Source organism: Rhamphochromis longiceps, linkage group LG9, assembly GCF_057381845.1.
Source record: "Rhamphochromis longiceps isolate RC_006_pf linkage group LG9, R_longiceps_female_GT1.1, whole genome shotgun sequence".
Taxonomy (NCBI): domain Eukaryota; kingdom Metazoa; phylum Chordata; class Actinopteri; order Cichliformes; family Cichlidae; genus Rhamphochromis; species Rhamphochromis longiceps.
Genome location: NC_140565.1, coordinates 31631313 through 31648085, shown reverse-complemented (window position 1 = coordinate 31648085; position 16773 = coordinate 31631313). Strand labels below are relative to the sequence as shown.

At 38.2% G+C, this 16773-nt stretch overlaps 1 protein-coding gene across 1 annotated transcript; it reads right to left on the bottom strand.

The window, feature by feature from the left end:
* Positions 1-7: 7 nt before the first annotated feature.
* Positions 8-12912, bottom strand: LOC146662583 (NACHT, LRR and PYD domains-containing protein 3-like). Its single transcript, XM_085417399.1, has 11 exons — positions 12640-12912; positions 10581-10686; positions 10047-10145; positions 9612-9710; positions 9007-9085; positions 6489-6717; positions 4559-6359; positions 2884-3057; positions 1753-1926; positions 966-1015; positions 8-855 (listed from the first exon to the last, which is right to left on the bottom strand). Exons 1-11 carry the CDS (start codon positions 12809-12811, stop codon positions 311-313), a joined length of 3528 nt encoding a protein of 1175 aa, XP_085273525.1. The 5' UTR covers positions 12812-12912; the 3' UTR covers positions 8-310.
* Between the last annotated feature and the right edge of the window lie 3861 nt (positions 12913-16773).

Here is a 16773-nt window from a genome sequence, read left to right as displayed (position 1 = left end):
CCAAACCGAACTACAGGCTCACTTGTGGTCACTGGACAGTTGTAAACAAATCCCTGCAGCTCAGTGGTTCCTCTCCAGTATCACATTTTCTCTTATCTACAGATGACAAAAACTAAATCATGAAAACACAACATACTGATATTTACCGAAGCTTTTCACTAGAAAATGACAGAAAACAACAAAGCGTCTTCGTTTAGAGGAAGACGTTTAAAATAAATTATTTAGAACAGTCGATGAATCTGAGAACACGTTTCTGAGTGAAAGAAACAGAAAACAGTTGTGTTTCTCTAACAGGAGGAGCTTCTTCATACTAAACAGGACACAGAGACACTGATGCATTAGGATTGAAACCAAATCCAGGATAAATAGGTTCAGTGAATGTGGTGTTAAAGGTGTGGAGGTGAATCAGAGTGTCAGAGGAGACTCTGTAGAAGGACAGAATGCCAGCAGGACAGTCCACGTACACGGCTACTCTGTTAGAGGCAGAAGACGTGGAGGAGGAGTAGGAGGAAGACATGCTTCCATTATTGTGCCACACAGAACGAGGGCGACCATCGCTGTAGCATTCCAGTCTCCAGGACTGATCGTTCCTTCCAAACACGCAGTCTTTACTGTCGCCTTTCCTTTCAATTCCTCTGTAACTCACTGATATATCGATCCCTCCAGTCCACTCAACCTCCCAGTAACAGCGACCAGTCAGACCATCTGTACACAGCAGCTGATACCAGTAATCAAATCTGTCTGGATGATCAGGATATGACTGAACCTCCTTCACCTGTGTCACCTTCCTGTTGTTGTCAGACAGTTTGAGGTATTTATTTATTGTGTTTGTGTCGATTGTGAGTTGACAGGAATCTGGTGGAGACAACAAACAACAATGTTGTCGTTTTGATGACATCAAAGATGTGACTGAGTGATGCAACAGTTTCTGTGCCGCTTTGTTTTTATGAATGTTAAAAACTTACACTTCCTCAGACCGTCTGGTCTCAACCATCGGACTCCAGCCGGCTCCACCCTGAGAGGAGGAGAGGGGTCAGACCGCCGTCTTTCAGCATGCACACACAGTCCAACTTTTTCACAAAGACACTTTAATGGATTTTCAGTTCTTTGAGGCAGTTGTTGGATTGTTTTTCATAGCAGTAAATCCATAACGTCAAACCTTGGTTCAACAATTTTGCTGAGCACTGTATTGATAGTATGATAATAAGTGAAGAGAATATCATCAAGATCCTTTTGCTACCCTGATTCATTACTTTTATTGAGGTGCTGCTTAAGTCAGCACTGAATAACCCATATATGTCCTTTACTAGCATACTCATATGTTCATTGCAGATACTGCACTCAGTTATCAGTTTTTATTCTGTCCTCTTCTTGTTTGCTTTAAAATTACAGAGAACATTAATCACTCTGTGACCTTTTATTGGTATTTACTGATTTTTTTGCAGGCCTTAGGCCATATAATATCAGTCCGTTTAAAATTAGTTTTGCCTCAGAGACAATGTCAGCATGTTCCTGAGATCATGCAATCATTTTCATGCCTGAGGGCCCAAAGATCACAGGCATCGAATGCTGATTTACAGCCTTCAGCATAAATACGTCATTACTGGTAAACTCGACTAACGTTTCTGTTGTGAGCAAAGAAAAAAATGTCCCTGCATTTGTGATTGCTCAGGTCATATCTTTATGAAACAAACAGAAACAAAGCGAGGACACAGAAAATGTTTCCTCCACTGTTAAACATTCTCCTCATACCTTAAAGTGTCTAGTTTCCAACATGGATCCTTCAGTCCACTTAACAACAGCTTCATTCCTGAGTCTCCTGGATCATTATAGCTCAGATCCAGCTCTTTCAGATGGGAGGGGTTGGCGCTCAGAGCTGAAGCCAGAGAAATACATCCTTGCTCTGTGATCAGACAGCCTGACAGACTGAAGACACAAAAAACAACAATCCATCTGTGAACACTTCACTGAAGCTTTTTTCTTTTTGTGATACACAGCCATCTACTCATTCACTTCAGTTTAGCTTTATTTATATGTGATAATTTAGACAGATAACACCAGTTGTCTTAAATTGTGTAATGACGCACATCTATGTTCAGAAACTCTAGGAACTATTTTGATCCAAGAACTACAGGGAGAGCAAAAGACTGTTGGTAAAATATGATGCCATAAGTGTCATTGAGATATGATGGTGCCTGAACGTTCAGGCCTTTGTACGTTAGACTGACTCTGGAAAGAGTATGTTTCTAAATTTAATGATATTGATCAGTATTGTTTGTTGTTGTTGTTTAATTATAAAAAAAATCCACAATAATTATTCTGAATTATTACAGTGAACTTTATATAACATAAAAATATATTTGAGCCCTGTAGAAGTTGAAGATTAACCTTTGTGTGTGAGAAACACTTTTCCATGAACAAATTGAAATCCATCAGATAAACAGCATTCAAATCATTGTAGCCAATTTCCTTTAATAAAAACATTGTCTTCTAGCCTCTGTAGTATAATGCACTATATAAAATGCAGCACTGAGGTCTAGGAGGACAAGCACAGAGATGAGTCAACTGTCAAAGGCCATAAGAAGATCAATATTAACCTTCAACAGTGCTCTTTCTGTGTTATAATGAACTCTAAAGCCTAAAACTGACCTACAAGAACTCCTCAGATGATTTTAATGAAAGGAAGATTAGAAATTATCCTACAATTAGCTTATAAGCTGGATCATGTAAAGGCCTTTTAAGTAATGGTTTAATTACAACTACATTAAAAGCTCTGTTGTACATTCATTTTTAATAAATATAAATTTCGCTTTAAAATTGAACTGTCTATGCAATAATATAATTACGCTTTTAAAAGATCAGAGAAAAAGTCGGATTCCTGACCTCAAAGTTTCCAGTGTACAATGCGAACTCTCCAGTCCAGCAGAGAGAAGTTTCACTCCAAAATCCTGCAGGTCATTATTACTCAGGTCCAGCTCTGTCAGACTACAGGACCGACAGCGGAGAACTGAAGTCAGAGCTTCACAGCTTCTCTCTGAGAGGTTACAGCCACTCAGTCTGTAAAAAATAAAATAAAATATGTAAAACTTTTATTTTAACACTCAGCGAGAAAAGCAAATATTTCCTTGATAAAGTCACAACTTGTGAATAAGTAAAAACCTAATTTAAGTTTAGACCAAAAACAGAACACTTTCACATTTTCTTAGTAAGTCAAAATACTTGTAGGAGCCATTTTTGGGTTGATACCTTATGTATGTCGCTAGAGGTCACCTTTAGAGTTTTTCTGTATGTTTATGTGAAAGTATTTAAGGTAGACACACATATTTAACTGTTGTGTGTGAGAAACACTTTTACATGAACAGTTTGTGACTGCTGCACTGCTATGTTAAATTGTGAAAATAAAGAATCTAAAGGACAAGATGAGTAAGGCTGGAATTATTGAACTGCATCAAGTTTAATAAATGAATGCATAACAGTGACACCGCGTCACCCCCGCCAACGAACATCTCAGTGGCTTCAAGCATAGGCTTAGCCTCTACAATACTTATACAAAGCTGGCAGATATAGTTCAGTACCCACTTCACTGGTACAAGCATACACCACTGCTGGTCATTTTCCTGATTTTAAACTGTGATTTTTGTTTCTATGTACAGCTCCTTGTTTAACCACATAGCAATCCTTAATGCAGACTTTTAGTTAATCCTTTCTAAAACAAGCAGGTTAGACCTTTCTCTTTTAAAACTACTCTTCCTAAAAGCATAGTTCTCTTTTGATTGGTCTATTTCAGGAAACAGAAAGGGCAGCACTTAATGTTTGGGAGCCCCACCTCCTCTGCCTTGTACTTTAGTTGTTCTGAAAACATACCTTTAGACTGGAGTGTCTGGACTCCAGTCTAAAGACTGGACTGTCTATACAAAAAAGTGTCTCTGTAAAAAGCTGTGCAGTCCAAATTTTTCCTCCTAACTAGATGGTATCATAGCAGACATAATAGAGATTTAAACAATAAGATAAGGGATTACGATGAAGGTTAGTTACACTGAGACTGAGCTATGTTCAGTACCATCAAAAGAAGATATAGTTACAGTCTGCTGACTGAATTATAAGGATTAGAATTGAAAAACAAAACTCCTGACTTAGAAACAAAATCATGAGTGAACAACCTGATTCTAGGGGGCTGAGATATCAGACCTATGTTGTTGTTGTTGTCTATCTAGGTTCTCAGTCACCCAGCACATAGAGTCAGGCCAGAAAGATATAACACTGCTCCACGAAAAGTGAACCTGAAATTTCTTAACAACAGGCTCAAACTGAGGGTAATTTATCTATAATGATATTTTCCAGAAATGCTAATACTTTCTGTTGTTATGAAACATTAAAAATATCCTACAATTGATTGTGAGTGCATATGACCATTTAATTTAAAAGTTACGCCTATGTGAGCAGTGTAAATTGCCAGCAGCCATTACACTATTTAGGTTTCTTGAATTTTGCATGCCTGCTTTTTTGAAAAGTAGAATCAGTATTTTCAAAACAAAAGGATGAGAACGCGTTTGCTTACAGAGCTTTGTTGGAGGCTTTGATCACTGGCAGCAGCCTCAGCAGAGCCTCCTCTGAAGCAGAGTATTTCTTCAGGTCAAACACATCTAGATCTTCCTCTGATGACAGTAAGATGAAGACCAGAGCTGACCACTGAGCAGGAGACAGTTTCTCTGTAGACAGCCTTCCTGAACTCAGGGATTGTTGGATCTCATCCACTAGAGAACGATCATTCAGTTCATTCAGACAGTGGAACAGATTGATGCTTTTCTCTGCAGACAGATTCTCATTAATATTCTCCTTGATGTACTTGACTGTTTCCTGATTGGTCTGTGAGCTACTTCCTGTCTCTGTAAGCAGGCCTTGTAGGAGACTCTGATTGGTTTGTAGTGATAGTCCCAGGATGAAGCGGAGAAACAAGTCCAGGTGTCCATTTGTACTCTCTAAAGCTTTGTTCACAGCATTCTGGTAGAAGGGTGTAGGATCTCTTGTTTCAGAGTTCTGGGATGTCATCTCTTTCTCTTCCAGAAGATTAATACCAGAGTTGATCAAAGTCAGGTGGACATGAAGAGCAGCCAGAAATTCCTGGATGCTCAAATGGATGAAGCAGAAAACCTTGTCCTGGTACAGTCCTCTCTCCTCTTTAAAAATCTGTGTGAACACTCCCGAACACACTGATGCTGCTCTGATATCGATGCCACTCTCCGTCAGGTCTGATTCATAGAAGATCAGGTTTCCTTTCTGCAGCTGTTCAAAAGCCAATTTTCCCAGAGACTCAGTCATCTTCCTGCTCTCTGGACTCCAGTGTGGATCTGTTTCAGCTCCTCCATCATACTTGACCTTCTTTACTTTGGCCTGAACCACCAGGAAGTGGATGTACATCTCGGTCAGGGTCTTAGGCAGCTGTCCTCCCTCTCTTGTTTTCAGCACATCCTCCAGAACTGTAGCAGTGATCCAGCAGAAGACTGGGATGTGGCACATGATGTGGATGCTTCGTGTTCTCTTGATGTGGGAGATGATTCTAGAGGCCTGCTTCTTATCTCTGAATCTCTTCCTGAAGTACTCCTCTTTCTGAGGGTCAGTGAACCCTCTAACCTCTGTCACCATGTCAACATGTTGAGGAGGGATCTGACTGGCTGCTGCAGGGCGTGTGGTTACCCATAGGCGAGCAGAGGGAAATAGATTCCGTCTGATGAGGTTGGTCAGAAGCACATCCATTGAGGTGGACTCTGTTACATCAGTCAGCGTCTCAATGGTTTGGAAGTCCAGAGGAAGTCTACACTCATCCAGACCATCAAAGATGAACACAACCCGGAAGTCTTCGAAGCTGCAGATTCCTGATCCTTTGGTTTCAGGAAAGAAGTGATGAACAAGTTCCATCAAGCTGAACTTTTTCTCTTTCAGCACATTCAGCTCTCTGAAAGTGAATGGAAACATGAACTGGATGTCCTGGTTGGTTTTGTCTTCAGCCCAGTCCAGCGTGAACTTCTGTGTTAAGACTGTTTTCCCAATCCCAGCCACTCCCTTTGTCAGCACTGTTCTGATTGGTTCATGTCTCTCAGGTGAACCTTTAAGGATGTCTTCTTGTCTGATTGTTGTTTCTGAACTATCTGATTTTTTGGATACTGTTTCAATCTGTCTAACCTCGTGTTCATCATTGACCTCTGTGGTCCCTCCCTCTGTGATGTAGAGCTCTGTGTAGATCTGATTCAGCAGGGTTGGGTTTCCTGCTTTAGCGATCCCCTCAAACACACACTGGAACTTCTTCTTCAGTTTTGATTTAAGCTCAGTTTGACTCGATTGGAAGTTCCTAAAAGATGTTTCTGAAGGAACAAACAGACAAAAAATATAAGTCAAGGACTTGTCAAGTTCATATGTTGTGAGTATATATTGGTCCATTAATAAATGTCCCATTTATCAAACAGCATGAATCTTTAGACGCATCCTCTTACTGCTCTGCAGATGGTCAGCGAGCTCCTCCTGCTTCATTCTCCTAAGAAAGAGCAGTGTGATCTTAACCAATGCTTCTCGGCTGCTCCTCCTCTGCTCTTCATCCTCACTCTCTAACATCTCCTCATCCTCCCTCTGACTCTCTAAGAATTCTGGGTAATCTGGAGTCAGAACCTTCTGGATCTTCTTCAGTTCATTCTTCACAAACGTGACAATGCTGTCCTCCAGCAGCTGCAACAGAATACTTTAAAAATTACCTGGTCACCCCATAAACACAAGCAGTTGCAACACATAGGGAAATAAAAAAGAAAAAAAAGAAATGAAAAGTACAAAGACCCAGGAACAATAAAGAGAACAAAATGCAAACTACAAAAGAGAAAAGACAAAATGCAGTGATGATTTATAAATGCTTAAGCAGCAAAAGAGGGGATTGAAGACGTAATCAGTGCATCATGGGAAGTCCTCCAAGAGCCTAAGCCTTCAGCAGCATAACTAAGTGATGGTTAATGATCACCTCATTCAGTCCTCACTATAAGCTTCATCAAACAGCAAAGTTTTAAGGCTAATCTTAAAACTAGAGTAGCCATCTGTCTCCCGAACACAAACTGAGAGCTGTTTCCACACGAGGGAGCCCTGACAGCTGAATGCTTTCTCTTCTATTTTACTTTCAGAAACTCTAAAGTGCACTTTTGGGATAATAAGGTACAGTAACAAAGTAGAAATACTTTGTACTTAAGTAAATGTGTCAGGTATCCTTAGTATTTATTTTTCTGACAACTTTTTCTTTTACTCCCTACAAATTAACACAAATATTTGTACTACCCCTTACATTTTCAAAACAGACTTGTTACTTTTGGTTCATCGATAGCATTTATACTAAGGGGTTTAAGTGGGCTGGAATGGTGCACGTGTCCATAAACTGTGGTCATGGTACTTAAACATTTAGTTAGTTCTACAGAAGAGGAGCGAGCATAAAGGAAGTACACATTTTTTAACTGTCAGGTAATTTAATATTTGACATTTCTATCAGCTCCACAAACGTCAGCAAACTCAAACTGTTTGTGTGCAGTTTATCTCACAGTGTGTTGCAAGCTAAAGGTCCAGCTGCTGTTTTTCACAGGGAGAGAAAAGAGCATGAGATAAGATGAAGGAAAGGCAGAACAGGAGGAAGAGAAGTTAGATTTAAAGGTAAGGCCTGCTCAGTGACACAGTTGTCATTTTTAACCACATATTGGATCTGTACATGATGTGTTTTGATAAAAAATGTATTTTCATATTGTCAATCATCCTGCAAAACAAATTAAGCTATACTTATTTTGTGTTATTCAAATGTTACAAGAAAGCACTGGTAGTTTGTAAAGAGGTTAGCTTTCTGCAAATTTATTGCAAATTCATTTTATTTTTATTTTTGCACAGCGGCCGGTCAGTGTTGGGTTACATCAAGCGCAGTAGACTAACATGCATTTAAGATAATGATAGATTCATTCAAATAGCTGATTAAACTGCTGCCAGTTTGTTGAATTCAACAATTCAGATTAAATCAGCTGAACACAGCCTGTGCAAAAATCTACTGGATCTGACAATACAACTTTTTGTGAGCTGTGATTCTTTTCCCCACACTGAGCCACTACACCACAAACTGTGGTCCCTTCACATGCCAGCTCCAACTTTAACCCCTGACTGTACTCATTTTCCTCTTCAGGTGCAGGCAAAGTCCAGGCAACAAAAAAACCAGTTCTTCGTTTTTAAATTCTCTTTCACTGCATGTGACCTAAATAACAGAATAAACTTGAGTATATTTATTAGAATTAAAATTATGATTTGAATAATATTTGTATTCTCATGTACTAATGTATGAGGTTCAATTAGCTTTGTACACAAATGGTTAGTAGAAATGTCCTTCAAGGAGATACTTGCTACTTTCTTACTTTGAGTATATTGCGGAGCCTGTACTTGATCACTTTTACTTAAGTAATGAAGTTTCTTCAGTACTTCTACTGGAGTAGTTCAGATACCCAGGTATCTGTAATTCTACTTAAGTACAGAATATCTGTACTTTTACCACATCTGGTTCTATATGAGAGCTGCACAGTACAAAACAGGATCATTGTCATCTCTCGTGACCAGACACGTTTTTTAACAAAATGGTTTCCAATTATCTATCTACCCAAATAGTTTACTAGACACTAACCAGCAGCTGAAGAAAAACATGTATCTGTAGAAATAAAATTAGTAAGGCTAAACCACAAAGTTTTATATTCTTCTGTAAAAATAAGTTTAGTATTAAACTGTGCTTAATTGTGCTTCCATTTCACCTTACCTCACCTCCAATGCTAGAAGAAACTAGTGTTTGTCATATGTACCATGTACAGCATGCAGATTAGAGCAGGCTGAAATTTGACACAAGCGTTCTGTTTGAAGGAGAACCAGCTTTACCTCCTGAATTACAACCCACACACTCAACTTCGAAATAACTAAGAAGAGAATAAATGTAAAAGTAGCTGTTGTGCATGTACAAACCACAAATATGGAGTCCAGGTGTGTTTGATGCTGCTGCTCAGACCGACCACTGGGAACCTCTGAGGTCTCCTGATCCACTCTGTGGAGGAATCATGAAGCAAAAGTATAATCACACAAAACTGGTCCTCCACGTTATACCAAAAAACACCCAAACTAACAAAACAATGCCTTCCTGCTAATGTCTGGAGCTCTGAAGGTGCCCTGTGTTATCTGACACAGACAGTGAAAACAATAAATGCCCTCACAGTACTTGCTGTATAATTATTAAGGTGCTATCTTTCAAGGATCCTGACAGTTGATGTGTGTTGGGGGTGCATGGACCATTACAATGTTTATTAATCTCAGAACTCTGCCAAAAACCACAGTGATGCTATGAGATGGGGTGGCTAAGAGGAAGCTCATGAGAGAAAGGGAAACAGTCAGTTAGGCTGATTATAGACAAGAAAGGCTCTCATTAAGACTGTTGTGTTTGTGGAAAAACTCCAGCACACACAAAATCACATATGAACACAGAAACATGTGTGACAAGAGCCGGTCTGACGGGAAACATTTGGAGAAGTTATTCAGAAATAACAGAATCAGTTAGAGATTTAGATGCAGATTACCTCTCCACAACAGAAGCTTCTTCTTTAAATGTAATATCATATTGCTTTGAATGGCTGCTCTGTAATGACACAGAGCTGGGGTCAGGCCTCTGATGGTAGCTGAAAGAAAAATAATATTTGTTAAAATCCTCTCACACAGAAAATGCTAAAAGAAAAAAATGTGAATATATGCTCATGTAAATAAAGAGAATAAAAGAAAATATTCAATTAGAAATGTAGACCAGTTTACAATAGAATTAAATATTTAAAAAAATATCTCAATCTTAAACAATTAAAACATTTTGAAATATTATTTAAACCTAATTAAATAGTGAGAACTACTTACTATGTGTCAGATGAATGTCCAATGAACTTAACTGAGCTACCATGACATCAAACATTTCTTAAATTTATTTAGAAAAACAGATTTGGTTAGAACATTTGGATACAGTTTACCTCTCCGCAGCAGAAGCTTCTTCTTTAAATGTAATATCATACTGCTTTGAATGGCTGCTTCTTAAGGACACACAGCTGGGTTCAGCTCGCTGATGGGAACTGAAAGAAAAAAATATTCAGTAAAATCATGTTGGACAGAAAATGCTAAAAGAAAAAAATATGATTATACATGTTTGAATAATGAGTGAGAATGAATGATGAGTAACAATATGAAATTACATTTGTAGACCACGTTATAATAGAAATGGCTAATGTGGAGCAGGGAAATTATTTTACTGCTATTGTTAAATAATCAAACAAACAAGCAAAATCTTAAAAAACTCAAACAATTTATCTTATGAAGTATTTTCTAACTCTGATTGAATCCTGAGAATGACTTACTCTGTGTTACATGAATGTCTTTGAAATATTAAATAATTTTCTGCTCAGCTCGTTCTTTAACTTTAGGTCCAGGTCAACATTTAGTTTTTCTATAAATAATGATGGTGCAGTGATGTGAGTGCTCAGCTGCGATATTTACAGATGTCATCTCACCTCTGAGCTTTGGGCTGGATCTCATGTTCCTCACACAGAGTGCTTTTAGAGGGAGGGACTCCCTCCTCTCTGTCCTCACGCTCATCCATGCTGTGGAATTCCACATCTGCAGAGGAAAAACAAATTATTCACATGAACACCAACTGAAATTCTTCTTTCCATTACGTGTACTGAACATTACAAAGTAACACACTACTGTAATCACATTACAATTATGCGGTCACTTACATTACAAATGTTTGATGATTTATCAATCAGGTGAGACAGAAAGTAAAATAAAAACACTCTTGCTGCAGCAACTTTTCAGGAGTGAGTTTATGACATTTTTTTTTATTTCCCAAAAGGACATGAGCACGATGGTTGAATGCAACAGCGTCCAGAACAGAAACAACCACATTATGATGAAATTATGCAGACAACATGCAAACACACTGCTACCCAAAAACACATAGTGATGATAGTACTGACTGAATGCTGACTACAGCTCTGCAACCAGACCCTGAACTGTTTCTACCTGTTTAGGCTGAACAGCTTAATCACTCTGGTGATCCCACTTAAGTCTCTTTAGCTGTTTTTTAACTTTTCTTTGCATTTTTCACTTTCTGTTCACACTGCAGGTAAACACTAAAAAAAGATTGCAAGTGTTTCCTCATTGTTTGTGTTAGTGTGGGAGACTGTAGCCTGGTCATTTTTAGACAGTGTGTTTCAGGTTATTTTCTGGAATAACAAGAAAGGAATGTAATAAAAGTAACAAGAAAGTAAGTAATGTAATGAGGAGTGTAATGACCTACTTTCTAATTACATTCTCCAGCAAGTATTTAAGCAATGCACGGCATGACTTTTTTAGAAAAGTAACGAGTAATGTGTAATACATTACTTGTTTTCAGTAAGGACTCCAACACTGGTGCTGGACGGGGAGTCATCTTGTCGCACACAGGATGACTCCCCGACACACCTGGTTCACTCTGAATGGAAGCTTCAATCCACTGATATTCAGTCAGTGAAACATCTTTTCAGCTGATCCATTATTCAGAGTGCCAGCAGTGTTAAAGCTACACAATAATTAATCCTGGTTACTTTTCAGAAAATTGTGCACACACTGATTTGCTGTTAATAAGAAGCATTTTCCATCTAATAGCAATCTATCTCTGTAAATTCCAGGATTAATGTGGACAGCCATCAAGAGCTGCAACTAAACATTACATTCACCGTTCACCAGCCAATTATCTTTTAGATTTGTTGTTGTTTCATAAAATGTCAAAAGCTGGTGAGTGCCGCATCACTAGTCTAAAAATATTTAGTTTAGTATCATGAACAACAAAGATATGCATCAAGCCCTCCCAGCAGATTTTGCTTCAAAACACAAATGATTAACAACGATCTGAATGGTCAGGATTCCTTTACTGTCAGTTAATCATGTGATGGCTGCAGCTCTACAGTCAATACTTATTTTCGCATGTTTTAGCAGAGTGGAAAGCTGCTGCTAAAATCAAGCTTTAATGTAGTTTTATTTTCAAAGAAGTGACAGGAAAAAGCGGCACTCTGCTCTTACAAGACATAAAAACTCATAGTTTTTTTTCCGAAGACGTCCACCACACATTAGCTGCTTATCATGTTTGATTTCAACTGTGTGGATTTCTGTTCAAACACGGCGATCCAGCGTTTGTCCTGAGGTACGAGACGGATAAGATGACCGCATCTTGCGCAAAAATCACAGCCAGAAAGCAAGACGAACTGTTAGAGAAAGAATCAAAGCAAACTCACAGATTCTTCAAACACTGCATAAGAGAAAGAATCTCCGCTCCATACCGGAAACTAAACACTGACGCACAGGTGAGCTGCTTCCTGAGAGGAGGCTTGACTCCACCTGAAACAGGTGACTTTAATGACTTTGTTTAAATCTTTAAACTGATCGGATTTGTTTCTAAATTTTGGGAAACAGTAGCTACGTTATTGCACATGATGTGACGCTAACCGGCTCCGAAGCAGGTTAAGACCCAGGTTAGAGATCATCAGGTATGAAATCACCACCTACTGATCCTCCAGAAAATAGCGTCACCTTTTCCGGTATCTGTCGCACGTCTGTGTGCGAACATCAGGAGCGTGTAACAGAAATGTCCATTTGGGGATTTTAATCCGCTGGTGAGTCTCTTGTGAGGAGACAGAGTTGGGACCACATCTAAAGAGACAGAGAAAAGCATTTCAGGAAGTTGATTTAACTGGATCGGCATATAGCTTAGGGTTGACTATATATGAAATAATGCTTCATCTGCATAAGAAAAATTACCATTACTCGGTCTTTACGAAGGAAATTTTTTTTTTGCAGTTCGTCTGAAAAGATGCACTTGGCCGTTGGGATCTTTTAAACATGATTGGGCGCGTTGCTGCGCGCTGTCTGTCCCGTTTGTGAGCGCAGAACAAGCACTCACAAAGCAGCGGTTCGGGGATGACTTCACACACATGGGTCCTCTATCGGAATATATGAAAACACCGACATTTTTATCCATCTCGAAAACCCTCCAGACGCCCCGGACGGAACGTGAACAATGAACCTGTCCGGGAAAAGGGGACGGTGGGTCACCCTAATATAGCTGTGTCTGAGGTTTTTTATATATATAATTTTACTTTTTTTTTTTTTTTTTAATATTTATTTATATCACCGGTGCAAGTTTTTGAGCACACTTGTTGCCAATGCAGTTATCTGAGTGGTCGAATCCGTTTATGCAAAAGACTAAAATAATCTGCTTATGCAAAAGACTCCTGTTCCACCTTTGTGCAAAGGGGGGCACAGCCCTCCCAAAGAAATGCCAGAGGTAGCCTGACTGCCATTAGGTACCAAGATGAGATCCTCAGACTCCTTGTGAGGCCATATGCTGGTGTGGTTGGCCTTGGCTTCCTCCTAATGTAAGACAATGCTAGGCCTCATGTGGCTGCTGTGTGTCAGCAGTTCCTGCGAGATGATTGCATTCATGCTGTGGACTGGCCCGCCCGTTCCCTGAACCTAATTGAGCATATCTGGGACATCATGTCTTGCTCCATCCACCAACGCCACATTGCACAACAGACTGTCCAGGAGTTGATGGATGCTTTAGTCCAGGTATGGGACGAGATCCCACAGGAGACCATCTGCCACCTCATCAGGAGCATGCCCAGGCATTGTGGGGAGGTCATACAGGCACATGGAGGCCACCACACTACTGCACCTCATTTTGACTTGTTTGAAGGACATTACATCAAAGTTGGATCCAGACCTCCATGGGTAGCTACATTTGATTTCCATTGATAATTTTTGTGTGATTTTGTTCGGCGCACATTTAACTATATAATGAATAAAGTATTTAATAAGAATATTTCATTCATTCAGATCTGTCTTATTTTTGTGTTCTGTTTATATATCAGGAAAAATCAAGCTTTGTTCAAAAAACAAATGTCACAAATATGTCCTGTGAAATTACGGAGTCATTGTGAATAGCCACATTAAGAATAGGTGAGACTGAAGAATATTATATACACAAAATATTTACAGAAATATTACTTGTCCAGTGTGTAAAGGCATTAATACTTATATTAAGTTTCCTTACTCTTGCCTGAGGCATATACCCTACATACTTGAATTATTAAGAAGACTAAAGAAGCAAATTAAACATAATTCACCTATTATGTACACATAATACCATAATGGATAAAGCAGTTTGTGTAGATCAATTAAAACAAGGACAAACAGTCTGAAAAGCTGCTTTTATCCCAGAGCTGCACAAGCATTAAATGCTGAAATATCCTGAATGATTGCTAATGAATCCATGCTGCAATTATTCTTTGTTCAAAAACATGCAGGCTGTTGCCATACTGTCTCTACTGTTGTTTGACTTCTTTGCAAAACCCAAAGACAAACCGGCTGTGTTCACCTCAATTTATTTCAGATTTTCACAACAGTTGACTGATAAAAATTTTTGTGGAACATTTTTTTGCCCTTAAATGTATAGTGGAACATCCATGTTGTTTTTTAAAAAATGATTTAATACTACCGTCCATAACTTCAAGAAAGGTGTTTGTTTTAAATGTCTTGTCAGCATTTGTGAGTCCGCAAATATTTCTTACTGATCTGAAGATAAGCTCTACAGTATGAAGCTCTCGGACTCTGGAACATCCTTCACACATTGACCCCATTCATCTGAAGCTGAGTAAGCTCCCTTAGCTCTGTGTCATAATCATCTGGCTTTAGTTGAATCTCCGGATGAGATATGTTAATTCACCCCAATTTTAATATTTGGATCAGAATGAGCTCTCAGAATCCAGTAATCCAGTGTTTTTGCAAAAGATTGACAAAAATTTGTCTTGGTTACCCTCTCTGAGTACCTTTAAACACTTTATGAATAAAACCTTAAATGCACTTATAGAAACAATTAAAACACCAAGGGTAAAATATTTTAATAATTAATAATATTTAAAGTCAGATTTTTTGCAAAATGTAATGAATAATTCTCTCTAATATTATTAAAAAGTAAAAACAAAAAAAATTAACTTAATACATAATATTTACATTTAAACAGTACTTGTGCTTGTAATTCATTGTTTAAGTAGTAATTTTAAACTTGCAGCAAAAGAAGGAAGAGAAAATGAGAAAAGCTTTACTTTTACAGTCAAAACTAATAAAATAATATAAAAAAAAAACATTTCACCTTAACATAAACATCTGTCTTGTTCTCTTTCAGGCATATTTGTAAGAAGAGAAGAATGCAGATCTAAAAGGATTTGCATTTGGTTGTATGTTTTATTCAATCATGTGACAGCTGTTGTTGTTTTGTTTGTTTTTCATTTATCATGCTGTTTACTTTTCACCACAGACTGTATGTCTGAAACATGGATGCTTCCATGACATCAAGCTGTTGCAGTCTTAGTGTTTTGAATCCAAACCTAACAAGCAAAGAATGGAAGTGACTATGAAACTGACTGATCAACTTGTCATTATTCATTTTAAATATATAATATAAAGTATTTCTCCCTGAGGGTTTTTTTTCTATCATACATTTGGTTTCATTATTTATCTGTTCACTGAACTTCTATATCTGGAAACCAAACAAGATGACTACTGTAGTAGTTTTTTCATACTCATAGCTGTAGCTCCACAAAGAGGAGCTATCACTGCAACATTATGTCTCTGTAATATGTACAACATTAATCAGACTCCAGTCAGATTATGTCTCATATAAAGACTGAACTTCATCTAACTTTTAAAATCTTAATTTACATCCATATATCAAATACATGTATACAGTAATCAGCAAATACAAATAAAGAGTAACAGCAGGTGCGGCAAAGTATGTTTCTCACATTGTTCACATAGAAAAAAACATAAAAGTCTTGCATCAGATTTAGCTTGCTTCATATAGTAAATCATATCAGGCTTATATGATTTACTCATGAAAGTGGCCACTTTCTCATTACTTTCATATATTGTTTTAGGAAGTATCCAAAACATACAAGTGTGTCTTTAAGGGTTCTCTCTGGGTACTCCAGCTTCCTCCAACAGTCCAAAGGGACTGTTAGTGGGGTTAGGTTAACTGCTAATTCTAAATTGTGTACAGGTATGAATCCCAGTGTGAATGGTGGTTTGTCTCTCTGTGTTAGCCCTACATCAGATTGGCGACCTGTCCCTGCTTCTTGCCCTGTAGTTGCTGGAATAAGTAGCCGGATGGATGGACACTCCAGGAGAAAACTGTGTAATTTCTGTTCACCCCATATGACTTAGCACCCAGAGCTTAATCAGAGCACGTAGTCAAATATTTTTTGTTCCATATTCTTTTCTTCTTTTTGACGCGTTGACATCAAAACGATTAGTAAAAAGAATGAGAAAGTACCCCAAACGTTGAGTTTTCAAGAATGTGTTTTCAGTGTTTTTCTGTTTGTTTTATTTTAAAGATGTGATGACTCAGTCACTATAATCCTGTCTGTCAAGTCTCTCCCATCAAGGAAATGTAGTACAGCATTTTGTACTGTAGAATTATGTCTTGTGGCACCCTTTTTGTCAAAGTGCAATGTGTCTTTCTCCTTCATTAAACAGTGTAGATACAGCAACCTTTGGTTAAGTCTTTAAAACTGTGACTGAAAGCATTCAGTCAGAATACTTTTTATTTTTATGAAAAAAAACTTCACTTCACTGTCCGGCCTCTGTCCATCATCATCTTTAGTTTCT